This window comes from Staurois parvus, unplaced genomic scaffold (genome assembly GCF_062004578.1).
Source record: "Staurois parvus isolate SC_StPar_1 unplaced genomic scaffold, SC_StPar_1.0 ptg000048l, whole genome shotgun sequence".
In the NCBI taxonomy this organism is placed as follows: domain Eukaryota; kingdom Metazoa; phylum Chordata; class Amphibia; order Anura; family Ranidae; genus Staurois; species Staurois parvus.
Window position 1 is genome coordinate 2,557,303 of NW_028317844.1, and position 14,897 is coordinate 2,572,199.

The following is a 14,897-nucleotide window of genomic DNA, read 5'->3' on the forward strand; positions in this document are numbered from 1 at the left end:
AACAATAAACACAGCTAGAAGGATTGTGTACCACATACAGTAAGTGTGCCAGTATGGGCTCAATAACAAAATAACTGACCAACAATACCTCTTTTCATGTGGTGCCAGTGAAAAATAGAATGTGAGTTAAAGCAGTAATAAACACAAACCCAAAAATGTAATATATTGCAGCTTACCAATCATTAGATATGGAAGTTAGGCATTGCAGGTTATTTCTCTACTCTTAGACTTAACACTCTTTTAAGTCCAGGACAGACTTTGATTTGATCAGTAGGGTATATGTCCACTGATCCCCTGCTGATTGGAGAAGAGCTGGCAGTAGACAGGTCCGTGTCCACCAGAGGCATAACTACACACAAACAGGTCCCCTGTGCAAGAAACCATGAAGGGACCCTCAGCCTCAGCAGCACAGAACGAATGGAAAGGAATAACTCTGTTTAGAGCTTCCCATTCATTCACAAACTGAAGCATTGAAAACACAGTACTGATCACTGACTGTCCATTCCCCCCGCTTCCCCATCCTAACACATCCTCCACAGCAGGCAGCGGGAGAGAGGATGGGAGAACTTGGCAGCACTGCGAGCTGGGGGGGGGGGGGGGTTGTGGGGTGGGGTGCACATAGGGGCCAAGGGGCAGCAAGACCTGGATAGGAGGGGTGGCATACAGAATAACCAATCCCCTGCATTTTCCTCCTGCAGCCACTGAATGCCTGTGGGAGGAAGAGGAGGAGAAGCAGGTGTACAGGGGAGCCACACAGGCCCCATGAAGCATGGATCCAGATCACAATGGAGATCCCTGTAGGTGCGCTCCAGGTTATGCAGAGCGGACACGGACAGAGCACACTTTGCTTGGGAGTAAACGGACTCCACTGTCCATTTGCACTTGACTGCTCTCTGATCCTTCTAGATGGAGGAGAACGGATCCCCTTTCTGATTCTTTTTTTTCTACCAGACCAGATCAGATTGGAGATAGGCGGATGGAAGTGGACACAAGCCCGCTTATATCTGTTGGTCTGCAGAAGTGAATGGATTGTCTGTTCAGGTCCACCTGAAAAACTGACAGGCAGACCTGATTAAACCCTTTTTGTGAAATGGAGTGTACACTGCAAGGATATTTTTTTCTAGTTCCCAGAGTGGGACTTTAATTGTGACTAAATAACATTTATAAAGTAGTGACATTGGCCATTCATTCTCTGTAGGTGAACCTTCCTGCTGAAGGTGTTCTAATTTACAATGAATGATCACCAGTGAATGTTTTGTAAATGTCACATTCACTGATTTATAAATATTCCCCAAAGCTATACTGTAAATCTTTAATTTCTTATTTTTCTCAGTGATTAATATTTGTCATTTCTGTCATAGGCTGTACGATGGCATATTGATCTTCAGCCCTGGGCTAGCCCTTCACATTCACTGGAGGAAGAAGCAACACGCTTTCTAAAGTACATCTCAAAACCACAGGTAGGCAGCACTTTGGCAAATTGTGCTGAAAAAAGTAAAATATTAGGATTCATTTGCAAAAAAAGTTCTTAGCATAAATGAGTATACCCCAACAGATTTGTCAGAAAACCTTTACTTATCTTTCAGAATTATCATTTTCTATGGGACACTATACTGCAAAATACTCCCACAAATGCGGGCCATTGATTCCAAACAAGATTTGCTAATTTGCACACATAAAAAATTATTTTTCCTAACAAATTCAATCAAAACCATGTTGAAAGAATGAATACACTCCAATGAAAGTCTAAGCTAAATTTTAGACAAAAAAATTCTAATTAACATGAATTCAACTACAGGTGAGTCTAATTATTCATTAAACAGTTGTCCAGCAGACAGTTTCATGCTATCAGCAATGGAACCACATGGAAGAGAAATGTCACAAGGCCTGAGAAAGAAACTAATTTCTTTACACAAGAGAGGTGAAGGCTACAAGAAGATCAGCAAAGCTTTACTTATCAGTCAGAATACTGTAACAAAAGTGATAAAAATTTTTACAAAGATGGAACTACAACCATCTCACAGAGACATCCAGGTCATCTACGAAAGTTAACACCTCAACAGGAGCATCTTCTGATGAGAAGGGTTGATGAAAATCACCATACGTTCACTGCAGCCAGTTAAAGAAGTAGAAAGCCAAACTGGGGTGATTGTTTCCCATGATACAATTTGGCGTACAGTGCAGGGCTATGGCATGCATGGGTGTTATCCATGAAGGAAGCCTCTTCTAAAGCCCATACACAAAAAAGCCCACCTAGAATTTTCCAGGTCCCATGCTGGAAAAGAAGAAGACTACTGGGACTCTGTAACCTGGAGTGATGAGACCAAGATAAATGTTTTTGGAACTAATGGCTTCAAAACTATATGGCGTCGCAAAGGTGAGGTAAGAAAAATGCATGGTTCCTACAGTGAAACATGGTGGTGGCAGTGTCCTTCTGTGGGGCTGCATGAGTGTTGCTGATGTCAAGGAACTGCATTTGATTGATGATATCATGAATTCACAGATATACTGCTCTATATTGAAAGAGAAGATGCTACCATCACTCCGTGCCCTTGGTCTACGTGCACTTTTCCAACATGCCAATGATCCAAAACACACATCTAAGGCCACTGTTGCATTTCTGAAGAAGAACAGTGATTCAGTGGCCAAGTTTGTCTCTTGATTTGAACCCAGTCGAACACCTATGGGGAATTCTGAAGTGAAAAGATGATCATCACTCTCCATCCAGCATCCAGGCTCTAAAAGAGGTCATTCTTGAAGAATGGAAAAAGATCCGTGTTGCAATATGTTGCCAACTTGTTCATTCCATGCCTAGAAGACTTGATTCTGTCCTTACAAATCATGGAGGTCATACAAAATACTAGATGTAGTAATTTTTGTTGTGGCGTGTATTCATTTTTGCATCAACTAATTTGAATAAAACTGAAGATTTTGTAATCGAAGTTATATTTTTTTTAACTTACTTTCATATAATAAGCTAAACAAATGTTCTATAAAACTCAGTTTTGTCAAAATTTTGGAAATTGTTCTTGTGTTCGTTGAGATATTGATTAAAATCTTACTTTTCAAAAGGGGTGTACTCATTTATGCTGAGCACTGTATAGATATAATAGCAGTCATAATACAGCTATTTCAGAGCATCAAAAAAGGGAGCTACTCTATGTATGTGTTAAATACAGCAGCCATCTCTAGAATTTAGGTTAAGTACTCAGCCCAAAGTTTTTTCTGTGTCGTGATTTAATAGGTTATTGCAGCATATTTAGTTGAGACTTTGGCCCCTTTCACATGGGGCAGACTCTGGATGGCTGGTCCATGTCCGCTCTGCTTATGCAGAGCTCCCCAGGAAGAAATCCCTTTTTGCTGCATAGAGACTTGTACATAGTTGCTAAGGACATAGTTGCTAAGGAGTTGTCTTCAGTTTCCTTGGGCATCCCATACACTCCTTAACGCCATCCAAGTTAAATACCCCCTAAAAAAATTGAAAAAAAAAAACAAGCTCAAGGACTGTTTACTGTCTCCAGAATGCAAGTGGGTGAAAAATGCGTGTTGCCTGGCTGTGCAGGACTATAGGATATATATATATATATATATACACACACACACAGTATCTCACAGAAGTGAGTACACCCCTCACATTTTTGCAAATATTTTATTAAATCTTTAATTGCGACAACACTGAAGAAATGACACTTTGCTACAATGTAATGTAGTGAGTGTACAGCTTGTATAACAGTGTAAATTTGCTGTCCCCTCAAAATAACTCAACACACAGCCATTAATGTCTAAACCACTAGCAACAAAAGTGAGTACACCCCTAGGTGAAAATGTCCAAATTGGGCCCAATTAGCCATTTTCCCTCCCCGGTGTCATGTGACTCGTTAGTGTTACAAGGACTCAGGTGTGAATGGGGAGCCTCAGAGAGGCAAAGGTTGTGAATACTTACGTACATGTGGGTTTTTTCATTTTTTATTTTTAATAAATTGCAAAGATTTCAAAACAAACTTCTTTGACGTTGTCATTATGAGGTATTGTTTGTAGAATGTTGAGGAAAAAAATGTATTTAATCCATTTTGGAATAAGGCTGTAACATAAAATGTGGCAAAAGCTAAGCGCTGTGAATACTTTCTGGATGCACTGTAAGTATTTGCACCAGCACACCTTGCTATAGTGAAAATCTCCTTTTATTCACAAAAAGCAATAGGCATTACAAGACCCTGTAAGGACCCTGAAATTTCGGCTTGTGATGCCTGTTGCTTTATGTAAATAAAGAACAAGTTTATCGATATAGCAAATTGCATATGTAGACTGCGCTTAGGTAAATAAAGAAAAAAATTAAATGAAAAAAATTGAAAACGCTGCAAACACACTATGAGATATTAGCATAGTCACAAAATAGACAGAAAATTGTGTTGCGCTAATTCTTAAATATAAAGAATATTATTAATGTGCAAATATAAACCAATAAGTGATATACAGTGAGGAACAGAAGTATTTGAACATCCTGCGATTTTGCAAGTTCTTCCACTTAGAAATCATGGAGGGGTCTGAAATTCACATTGTAGGTGCATTCCCACTCTGAGAGACAGAATTTAAAAAAAAATTCGGGAAATCACATTGTATGATTTTTAAAGAATTTATTTGTCTTGCACTGCTGAACATAAGTATTTGAACACCTGAGAAAATCATTGTTAATATTTGGTACAGAAGCCTTTGTTTGCAATTACAGAGGTCAAACGTTTCCTGTAGTTCTTGACCAGGTTTGCACACACTGCAACAGGGATTTTGGCCCACTCCTCCACACAGATCTCCTTTAGATCTGTCAGGTTTCGGGGCTGTTGCTGAGCAACACAGAGTTTCAGCTCCCTCCAAAGATGTTCTATTGGATTTAAGTCTGGAGACTGGCTAGGCCACTCCAGAACCTTGATATGCTTCTTACGGAGCCACTCCTTGGTTATCCTGGCTGTGTGCTTTGGGTCGTTGTCATGTTGGAAGACCCAGTCATGACCCATCTTCAATGCTCTGACTGAGGGAAGGAGGTTGTTGCTCAAAATCTCACAATAAATGGCCCCATTCATCCTCTCCTTAATACAGTGCAGTCGTCCTGTCCCCTTCACAGAAAAGCACCCCCAAAGCATGATATTACCACCCCCATGCTTCACAGTAGGGATGGTGTTCTTGGGATGCAACTCATCCTTCTTTTTCCTCCAAACACGACGAGTGAAGTTTAGACCAAAAAGTTCTACTTTGGTCTCATCTGACCACATGACTTTCTCCCATGCCTCCTCTCGATCACCAAGATGGTCATTGGCAAACTTCAGACGGGCCTGGACATGTGATGACTTGAGCAGGGGAACCTTCCGTGCAATGCATGATTTGAAACCATGACGGCGTAGTGTTCTACCGACAGTGACCTTTGAAACTGTGGTCCCAGCTCTCTTCATGTCATTGACCAGCTCCTCCCTTGTAGTTCTGGGCTGATTCCTCGCATTTCTTATCATCAGTGATACCCCACGAGGTGAGATCTTGCATGGAGCCCCAGTCCGAGGGAGACTGACAGTCGTTTTTAGCCTCTTCCATTTTCTAACAATTGCTCCAACAGTTGATCTATTTTCACCAAGCTGCTTGGCAATTGCCCCGTAGCCCTTTCCAGCCTTGTGGAGGTCCACAATTTTTTCTCTGGTGTCTTTTGACAGCTCTTTTGGTCTTGCCCATGGTAGTAGTTGGCGTCTGACTGACTGTGGGGTGGACAGGTGTCTTTAAAGAGCTCAGACAGGTGCTGCTAAATTAGATTAATGAGTGGAGTAGAGGTGGACTTTTTAAAGGCACAGTAACAGGTCTTTGAGGGCCAGAATTCTTTCTGTTTCTTAGGTGTTCAAATAATTATGTTCAGCAGTGCAAGACAAATAAATTCTTTAAAAATCATACAATGTGATTTCCTGATTTTTGTTTTTAAATTCTGTCTCTCAGAGTGGGAATGCACCTACAATGTGAATTTCAGACCCCTCCATGATTTCTAAGTGGGAGAACTTGCAAAATCGCAGGGTGTTCAAATACTTCTGTTCCTTACTGTACATCTAATGCTAATAAACTGAATGTCCAAATCCATAGGTGAAGTGAAACAAATCTTAAAGTCCCAAAAGATAAGGATGCGATGAGTAGTGTAGCATTCTAGTGACAACTAAAAGATAAGGATACTGTATCTCCCAGAAAGTTGAAGGATCCTTCACCAGGTAACACCGTGCAAGACTTACCAGATATATATAACCTTCTAATAAAAGAAAGGTCAACATGCGCCTTAATCACAGGTCATCATGGCAGTCATCTATGATGGAGTTATTAGTTATTAGGGAACCATAATCATCGCATAAGACGTTTGGGAGAAATTTCTCAATTACACATGCAGCCTGGTATTAACATATCAGAGACAAAAAGTTTTAAAAGAAATAAAAGTACTTGTAAACAAACATCCACGGGTGACATCAAAATTGCTTACCGCAGACTTCCTGTTGGATGATGATGTCACAGCAAGCTCACACCTGACATCCTCTGGGGTGCCGGCAAGTTTATTGCTATACCCATGTGTGCTGGTGAAAATACTTCTTTTCCTATGACCGCATGGTGGTGCCAACCACCACCCACACTACACTTGTATATACTGTACCTATACTACAGCACTCTGTATGAACAGGGGACACGCATATAAGGTGCAACAGATACAATATAACAGTCCTAAACATCAGTCAGCTTACATAAAGGCACAGCTGAGATCAACAATGTCTGGCTACCAGGTAAGATGTGGACTTAGGAATGGAGGCTTATTCCCACCTAAAGCTCTACAAAACCTCTGGACTCCAGGACCTAGTACAGGAAGTAATATCAAATTTTATTTTCTCCACATCTGCTATAAACCCTGGAGCCCCTCACAATATGTAGTAAAGAATCACAGATGACAAATTTACACCATCCACATTCCTGCTGCCAGACAGTGCCTGTGTATGTGTTTTGTAATAGAGTGCTCTTTCAAACTGTGTTCTATAATGGAAAAAAAGGAATTCTGTTGTCTTCCAGATTGTATGTTCTCGACTAGTGACAAATGGATTGACAGAGAAGTCTGAAAACAGCATAAAGCCCTGGACAATCTGCCTGGATCCCAAATTCAGCTTGGCATATCAGATCAAAAATAAGCAATGTCGTGTTTACTCATTAGGGTAATGTATTTTTTCTTACTGCTGTCTATAGCCAAATCATTGTTAATAAATGATGTCATGTGTTAAGTAGGTGTGTAAAAATCTAATTTATCTAGTGAAAAGAAACTTTTTTTTTAAGATATAACACTGCTTCAGAGCTGTATATTATTATTTATTGAGTACTCTGTGTTGTAATGAATCATTCTGTTTTGCCTTTTTCCACTGATCAAAATGTTTTGAACAATGGGGAAAAATGTAAAGATGCTATGCATAAAAAATAATGTATCTGGAAAACAGAAATGCTTTTGTAAAACTGGTTAGACATATAGCAGATTGTTCATTTACAGTACTCACCATGCTCAGATGTAGGCTCAGGACCCTTTACCTCAATTTCCCACAATTGCTTCTTTTCCTGGACATGGCCAGGAAGTATAAGTTCCTCAGCTTTCCTCTTTCAGCAGTCAGAGAGGCCACACCTGATAAGGAAGAAGTAGTTTAGGAAGTGATCTGCAGTCAGGTAGGAGGCCCTTCACTGTCAGAATGGTGCGGTCAGACAGGCCAGAGTCTTTTACCTTATATTCTATAGAAGACCCAGCTACTGGGAAGACCCTACCTTGTTTTTACCAGAGTACTCTAGTTCCAGTGGTGTGGCTTTTTGTCCTTAAACCTTGGATCCCTCTAAGCCAGCGGTAGGCAACCTTTGTGAGGTGGAGATATACTTAAACAAAATGAAAGCAATCAAAGATCACCGGGGTTCAGCACCATTTAACCACTTGCCTACTGGGCACTTTTACCCGCTTCGTGCCCAGGCCAATTTTCAACTTTCAGCGCTGTCGCACTTTGAATGACAATTGCGCGGTCATGCAACACTGTACCCAAACTAAATTTGTATCATTTTTTAAAGACAGATAGAGCTGTCTTTTGGTGGTATTTAATCACCACTGGGTTTTTTATTTTTTGCTAAACAAACTAAAAAAGACTGAAAATTTTGAAAATAAAAATGTTTTTCTTAGTTTCTGTTATAAAATGTTGTAAATAAGTCATTTTTCTCCTTCACTGATGTGCACTAATGAGGCTGCACGGATAGGGTGCACTGATGGGCAATAATAGCCTGCACTGATGAGGAGGCACTGATGGGCATTGACAGGCATCACTGATGGGCACTGAAAAGCAGCACTCATATATGGCACTGATAGGCGGCACTGATGGGCACTGACTGGCACTGATTGACAGCACTGTCTGGCACTGATAGGCAGCACTGAAAGGCAGCTCTGATGGGCACCGGTATGTGGCATTGATGGGCACTGATATGTGGCACTGATGGGAACTGGTATGTGGCACTGACAGGTGGCAATTATGGGCATTGACAGGTGGCACTAATGGGGCTACACTGATCATCGGGGAACTGGTTATCAGTGCCCTGATGATCAGTGTACATATCCCCTCTGAGGAATGCGGATTACCGGCTCTCCTCTCCTCACGCGCTGTCAGCATGAGGACAGGACTGCCAATAACCGGCATTTCTTATTTACATGCGATCAGCTGTAATTGGACACAGCTGATCACATGATAGAGCCTATGTCATTGGCTCTTTACTGCGATCAGTGATCCGCTGTGTCCTAGGGACACAGCGCACCACTGATTGTTGCACACCTCTGGGGGTGTGCATGCATAGCTAGAGTAGGAGCACGTCATATGATGTCCTCCCCGAATGAGAAAACTGCCACCCGTCCATCATTTCCTTATATGGCAGGCGGGAGGTGGTTAAAAAAAATTAACTAGCAAGGTCTAACTAAATAGCAAGGAAAACGTAGAAAAATATAATAAAACAAATGTCACTGTAAAAATACAAACTTAGCCTACCTTAAAAATGGGCAGTGGACGGTGTCAGTAGGGCAGAGGTTGATGTCAGTCAGTAGAGCAGTGGATGGTGTCAGTAGAGCAGTGGATGGTGTCAGTCAGCATGGCAGTGGACGGTGTCAGTAGAGCAGAGGTTGATGTCATTAGAGCAATGGATGGTGTCAGTAGAGCAGTGGACAGTGTCAGTAGGGCAGAGGTTGGTGTCAGTAGTTTTTATTTTTACATTTTTATTTTTTAATATTTTTTTTATTTTACAATTTCCTTAGGAGCCCTGTTGAAAGGGGAGCACTTGGCAGAGGGGCCAGGCAGCAGAAAAAAGGATGGGAGGGACAGCGGGGGGAGACATTTATTCAAACTGATCCCCTGGATTTTCCTCCTGCAGCAGCTGTATGCTGGTGGGAGGGCGAGGAGGAGATGATAGCTTTCAGCTGCTCCAGGAGGAAAATAAAGGGGATCCTCAGAAGGCAGGTATTTTATAAATCTGAACTCCCAGCAAGCGGCTGGGGATTGGGATTTTTCTGCCCCCCAGCTACCCTGGTGCCCTAGTGTGGCTGCCTAAGTAGCCATATGCTTAGGCAACAGCCTCGGCGCACCAGGGTTGGGGGGGGGGGCAGAAAAATCCCAATCCCCAGCCACTTGCTTGGAGTTCAGATTTTTAAAATACCTGTCCATGGGAGGGTGGGGGGGGGGTCAAGAGGACACAGCTGGAGGGGGGGGGGAAGGGGGGTTGAGGTCGCTGCTATGGGGGAAAGGGGGGAAGAGGACATTGCTGGGGGGGAAGGGGGCCAGAATTAAGTCACTACTGTGGGGGGGGGGGGTGATGTGAAGGGCAGTAGAGGACACTGCTATGGGGGTGGCCCTGCCCATAGCAGTGTCCTCTGGACATCACCTCCCCCCCCCAGTAGTTTCCTTTGCCTCCCCTTTCCCCCATAGCAGTGACCTCTGTCTTCCCCCCCGCCTAGCAAAGTCCTCTGCCCTCCTTTCCCCCTTAGCAGTGTCCTCTGGCCCCCTTCCCTCAGCCTCCTCCACTGCTGCTGTCAATCTCAGTGCACAGCGGAGAGCAAAAGACAGCACAGCTCAGGATGGAGGGCAGAAGGAGTAGCTGGCCAAAGAAACTTTTCATATTACCAAGCTGGTAATTTGTTGCTAGGACCGACCTGCGGGTTAATATGAAAAATTCCTTTGGCCAGTTCCTCCTTCTGCCCTCCGTCCTGAGCTGTGCTATCTTCCGCTCTCCACTGTGCACTGAGGATGTCAGTAGCAGTGGAGGAGGTTGGGGGAAAGGGGGGGAGAGGGGCCTGTTCGTGGTCTACCTGTCACCTGCTTGCGGTTGACAAGTAGACCACTATTGATGGGTTGCCGACTCCTGCTCGCTGTTCACCTCTCCTACCAGAGCTACCATGGACTTAAATGAAAGGGATGCTGTTTATGAGGATAAGTATATGTATCTGTTTTCTAAACTGTTTAAAGAGTTTTATAGACACTATGCTATGCAGTCACATTTTAGCCTGATTAAATCACAGAGACATTGCTGTGTAGAATGCATGTTTGTGCAGCTTTCATTATTCTGCAGTGTATGCAAGTTTTTTTTTTGCCATTCTGAACCCGTTTTGCATTATTGCTTTAAATTTTGTGCCTATTTGGTAAACTGAAAGTTACAGCTTGTCCTCATTCACATGGGCGCTGAGTGCCGTACAGTGCATATAAGATGTTTGTTGGCAGACCGTGTGCTTCAAAGGACATGCACCCACTCCTGCATGGCTGTCAAACCTGGGTGTGTACCTGTGTCCGTAGAGCTGCTGAGTCTCCATTCCCTAACGTAGACTGCCTGCACACAGCACCACATGGCTCCAGATGTTTAAACAAATGCTTTATTCACGCAGTATGGGCTTCAGCAGCTGTGTGAATGTGGACTAGCTGTAACTTACTCCGTGTAAGATCATTTGGCCTATTACCTATTGTGTTGAACACACAAAAGCATGCTTCCCTTTTTACTGGTGTGGGTTTTTTTAACTGTGGAGTCTTTGAACTTAAAGGCTTAGTTCATCTTTGAAACCATGTTTCATGTTATACCCATAGTTAGAGTGTAGCATAAAACATGGTCACATTCCTTGAACACCCCAACTTCATACCTGTTTTTTAAACCTTTGCGGCTGTACCCACACAGTCACATTATCCATTCACGGGGTCTGTGAATGGAAAGACTCCTATCTGTCACTGCAGCAGAGAAACCTGTAAACAATAATGACTTATAAAGTGTCCATCAGTGTCCAAATATAACTCCATTGGTGCAATACTTCCACCTCTGTACTAAATCTTCAATAAAGTGCTCCATGCTTTATGATGCATAAAGTGACACCGTGCTCAGAAAACACTTTGTGACTGGTGACCTGTGCCCCCTCTTTCAACCACACTCACCAAACACGATGGACTCCCTGCTACAGCATAAGAGTCAAATGCGGTGAGGGATGTCTCCTTGATGATCTCCAACCTCCTTCAGAATGCTCGTACTCATTCATCGATAGCCGTGGATAAGTGTGAGTAGCAACCTCTCTGGTGATGAAACTCCATGCTGCGAAATGCATTGAGAGATAACCTCACATCCGTTTAAAACCCACTGGCACCTCAGAGGACACTTTTCAGTGTCCGTTCTCCACCAGGCTTCCCAGGTGTTCCTCCGCCCCACACTCTTCTCTTGAGGTCCATTTTCTCCAGGCCCATAATGGGGTTTTTATACCTTCCTACAGACCTGAGGCTGTGGGAGGAGTCTGCAGTAGCTTGTGTATTGCACCCTTGATGCACTGATTGTGACTGCAATGCCCTGCATGCTCCAATGTAAAAATGTAATAAATGCAATTTTTTACAATTATTTTGGGTTTATTTATGCCTTTAACATATCAGGCTGAACATTATAAGGGCCTGTGTTGACTGACTTTTGTTTGCTATGGTAATGCAAAGCCAGATTGAAGCAGGTTAAATGTACAGCGCTGAGCAAACTGTTGGCACTATATAAATACTGTATAATAATAATAATAATAATAATAAATAAATGCAGGTCAGAAGGAAGTTCCTGCAGGTCCAATGCACCTGTCAATGAGATCTGAATTATTTCAGATGTGTCTCAAACTGATGTTAAGCTGATGTCATTGACACAAGACCAAAGCCTGTGGACACAAGCCCTAAATCTGGTTCAGAGGCCCAGTCTGATGTCAGGCCAATATTGATTGGTCATGTGGTAGGTGATCAGCATATTGACACTCTGTCTCTCGGCACACACCGGCAGCTGTGGGTTCAGCATGGTTTGCTGGTGTGGACAAGCCCTAAACGTAATCTCAGTCTAGCTAATGCCTTATACCATGGAATTGGTAGCAAATGAGGTTATAAAATGGAGGTATGGGTTTGTTTTGAATTATTTAAAATATGCAGTAAAATCAACTCCACTGATTTTTTGTTTTTCCACCAACTGTAAATCATGCATTCTTACATGACCCACAATTAGTCCCATGTACATATACAAACAGAATGAGATATGGAGCTATCATCCTTAACTGTAAACCAAGCATTACCTCTACATTTTCCAGCTTGTCCCAGAAACATAATGAGCCAAATTCTGTTGGAATGCTATGGGAAAAATATTTTATTCAGCTTTTGTGAATGATCCATGATCTTATGTTAAAATTAAAAAGATTACTTATCAGGTGTTACAAACTAAAAAGTAGAGTTGTAGAGACCTGCCTGGCCTTGCATTAGCCCAAGGAGCTGCCCCTAATCTCACTCAAAACGGACTTTCTTAAAACACTGATCTTCTGCTCCTTCATTCTTCTCCTCAGGACAGTGAAGGATTATCTCTGCTATTAGAGATTTCCTAACTAGTGGTCAAACCTCCCCGTGTGAAATCTAGTCCCTTCAACTAAGGTGTTAGTTGAAGTTGCTTGTGGTTAAGGGAGTTCTATGGTCACAGCATACACTTTTATTTTTATTGAATCACCATTGTAATAACAATACAAACAATAGTTATTTTTGACAATCAAATATAAGGTTACTTGAAAAATCTCTTTTCATGTTGTGAGTTCTGCCTGTCTGCTGGTCATCTCTTTCCACAACTTCCTGGATTCCTTGCATGCATTGCACCTTCTCCTCTGCTGTTTACATTCTAAGGACTACATATCCCATGGTGCCTTGCTGCCTGCAAGCAGTGTCCTGTATTGACTCCACCTTCTGAAACTCCTCCTCTCAGCACCTGTGTAATTTACAAGGAAAGCTCTGTGAAATGTGTGACCCAGCAATGCCTACTCGCAAAGTATAGTGAACACGTGTCACAGAATTCAAGGAAGTTAATGTGTGGGGATCTTCACAAAGTAAGTTTACAAATTTCAGGATTCAGAATAAAAGGAGTAGGATAGATACTGAAATGCAATGTGGAAATGAATATATGATTTTACATGCTGACCATAGATATACTTTAATAAACTGATCAAAATGATATTCAGCGAAAGTCAAAATTAGGTACAGTGTTATACAACCACTGTAATTTTTATTTGTATTGCACTTAACCATCTGGAGAAACAAAGAAATAATTTCACAAATGATAATACAAAAGGTGGCAAGTTCCTAATAAATGCTAATTGCAAATAATTAAAAAATTTCACTATATAGCAGAGTTGTTTTTATCACATCCTGTGCACCCTTGTACTATGAAAATTACAGTATACTACCATTGAGATTTTCGGCTCCATAAATATTAAAACTCCGCTATCATATATACAGGGCTGTCTCTGAGGGGCAATAGGTGCAGCTGCCCTGGGCCCAGTCATTCTTTTGGGGCCAAAAGCAGCTGTCCCGTACTTGCTAACTGTATTGGTTTACATTTCCTTGGAAGTCTTTGTCCAGGCTGTGTCTGATATCTCACTGTGAAGTGCTGTCACTTATGTTGCCCAACTCTGTCCTATTGCCATGCACAGATGGCTCTGGAAGTCTTTGTCCAGGCTGTGTCTGATATCTCACTGTGAAGTGCTGTCACTTATGTTGCCCAACTCTGTCCTATTGCCATGCACAGATGGCTCATGTGTGCAGACCATGACAGCATTCATGTGAAATAAAGGTGGTATTCATATGTAAATAGAGACAGCAATGTGGCATTTATATGCAAATAGCAACAGCAATGTGGCATGCATATGTAAATAGCGATTGCAATGTGGCATTCATATGTATATCAACACTTCTTCTGGTGGTCATTACATTGGTGGTAAGAGCAAATTCCCCATTACACTAGTGGCCAGTGTAAATTTCCATTTCCATTGGTGGTAAGTGCAGAATTGCCCTTACAGTGGTGGTCAGTGTAAATTCCCCTTACAATGGTCATCAGTTTTAATCCCTGCCAACATTGGTGGTCGGTGTAGAAATGTCACCTCCCATCCCCATCCAGCGCTGCCATTGATCCCATCCACCCCAAGCACTGCTACTGATCCAAGCTCCCCATCAGCACTGTCACTCATCCCATGCCCCCAGCACTGCCACTTATCCCATTCTCCCCACCACTGCCACTGATACCATTCCCCCACTACTGCCACTGATCCCATCAACCCCCCCCCACTGATTATACTATCCCGCCCAGTACTGCCATTGATCCCAGGAGTGCTAAGAATTGTCTTTCTATTGGTGGGTCACCTAACCTTCTCAGTTCATGGTGTGTAGGCAGTGAGATGATCTGTAACCTTCAGCAACCAATTAGTGAGATATAATTAAGTGCTGTAACCTTTGGCAACCAATCAGTGAGTGGTAAGGTTGTGCAGTAACCTCTAGCAACCAATGGGTGAGAAGAAATGATGTGCAGTAACATTTAATAACCAA

The 14,897-nt window shown here is 42.4% G+C and overlaps 1 protein-coding gene across 2 annotated transcripts in view; it reads left to right on the forward strand.

The window, feature by feature from the left end:
• The window catches only part of METTL24 (methyltransferase like 24), a 109,781-nt gene that overhangs the window by 55,469 nt on the left and 39,415 nt on the right, over window positions 1-14,897 (forward strand). For both annotated transcript variants that reach the window (XM_089664644.1, XM_089664652.1), the window contains 2 exons: window positions 1,362-1,460; window positions 7,069-7,208. In XM_089664644.1, the coding sequence (XP_089520770.1) occupies window positions 1,362-1,460; window positions 7,069-7,208 (239 nt within the window). The remainder of the gene's footprint in view (window positions 1-1,361; window positions 1,461-7,068; window positions 7,209-14,897) is intronic.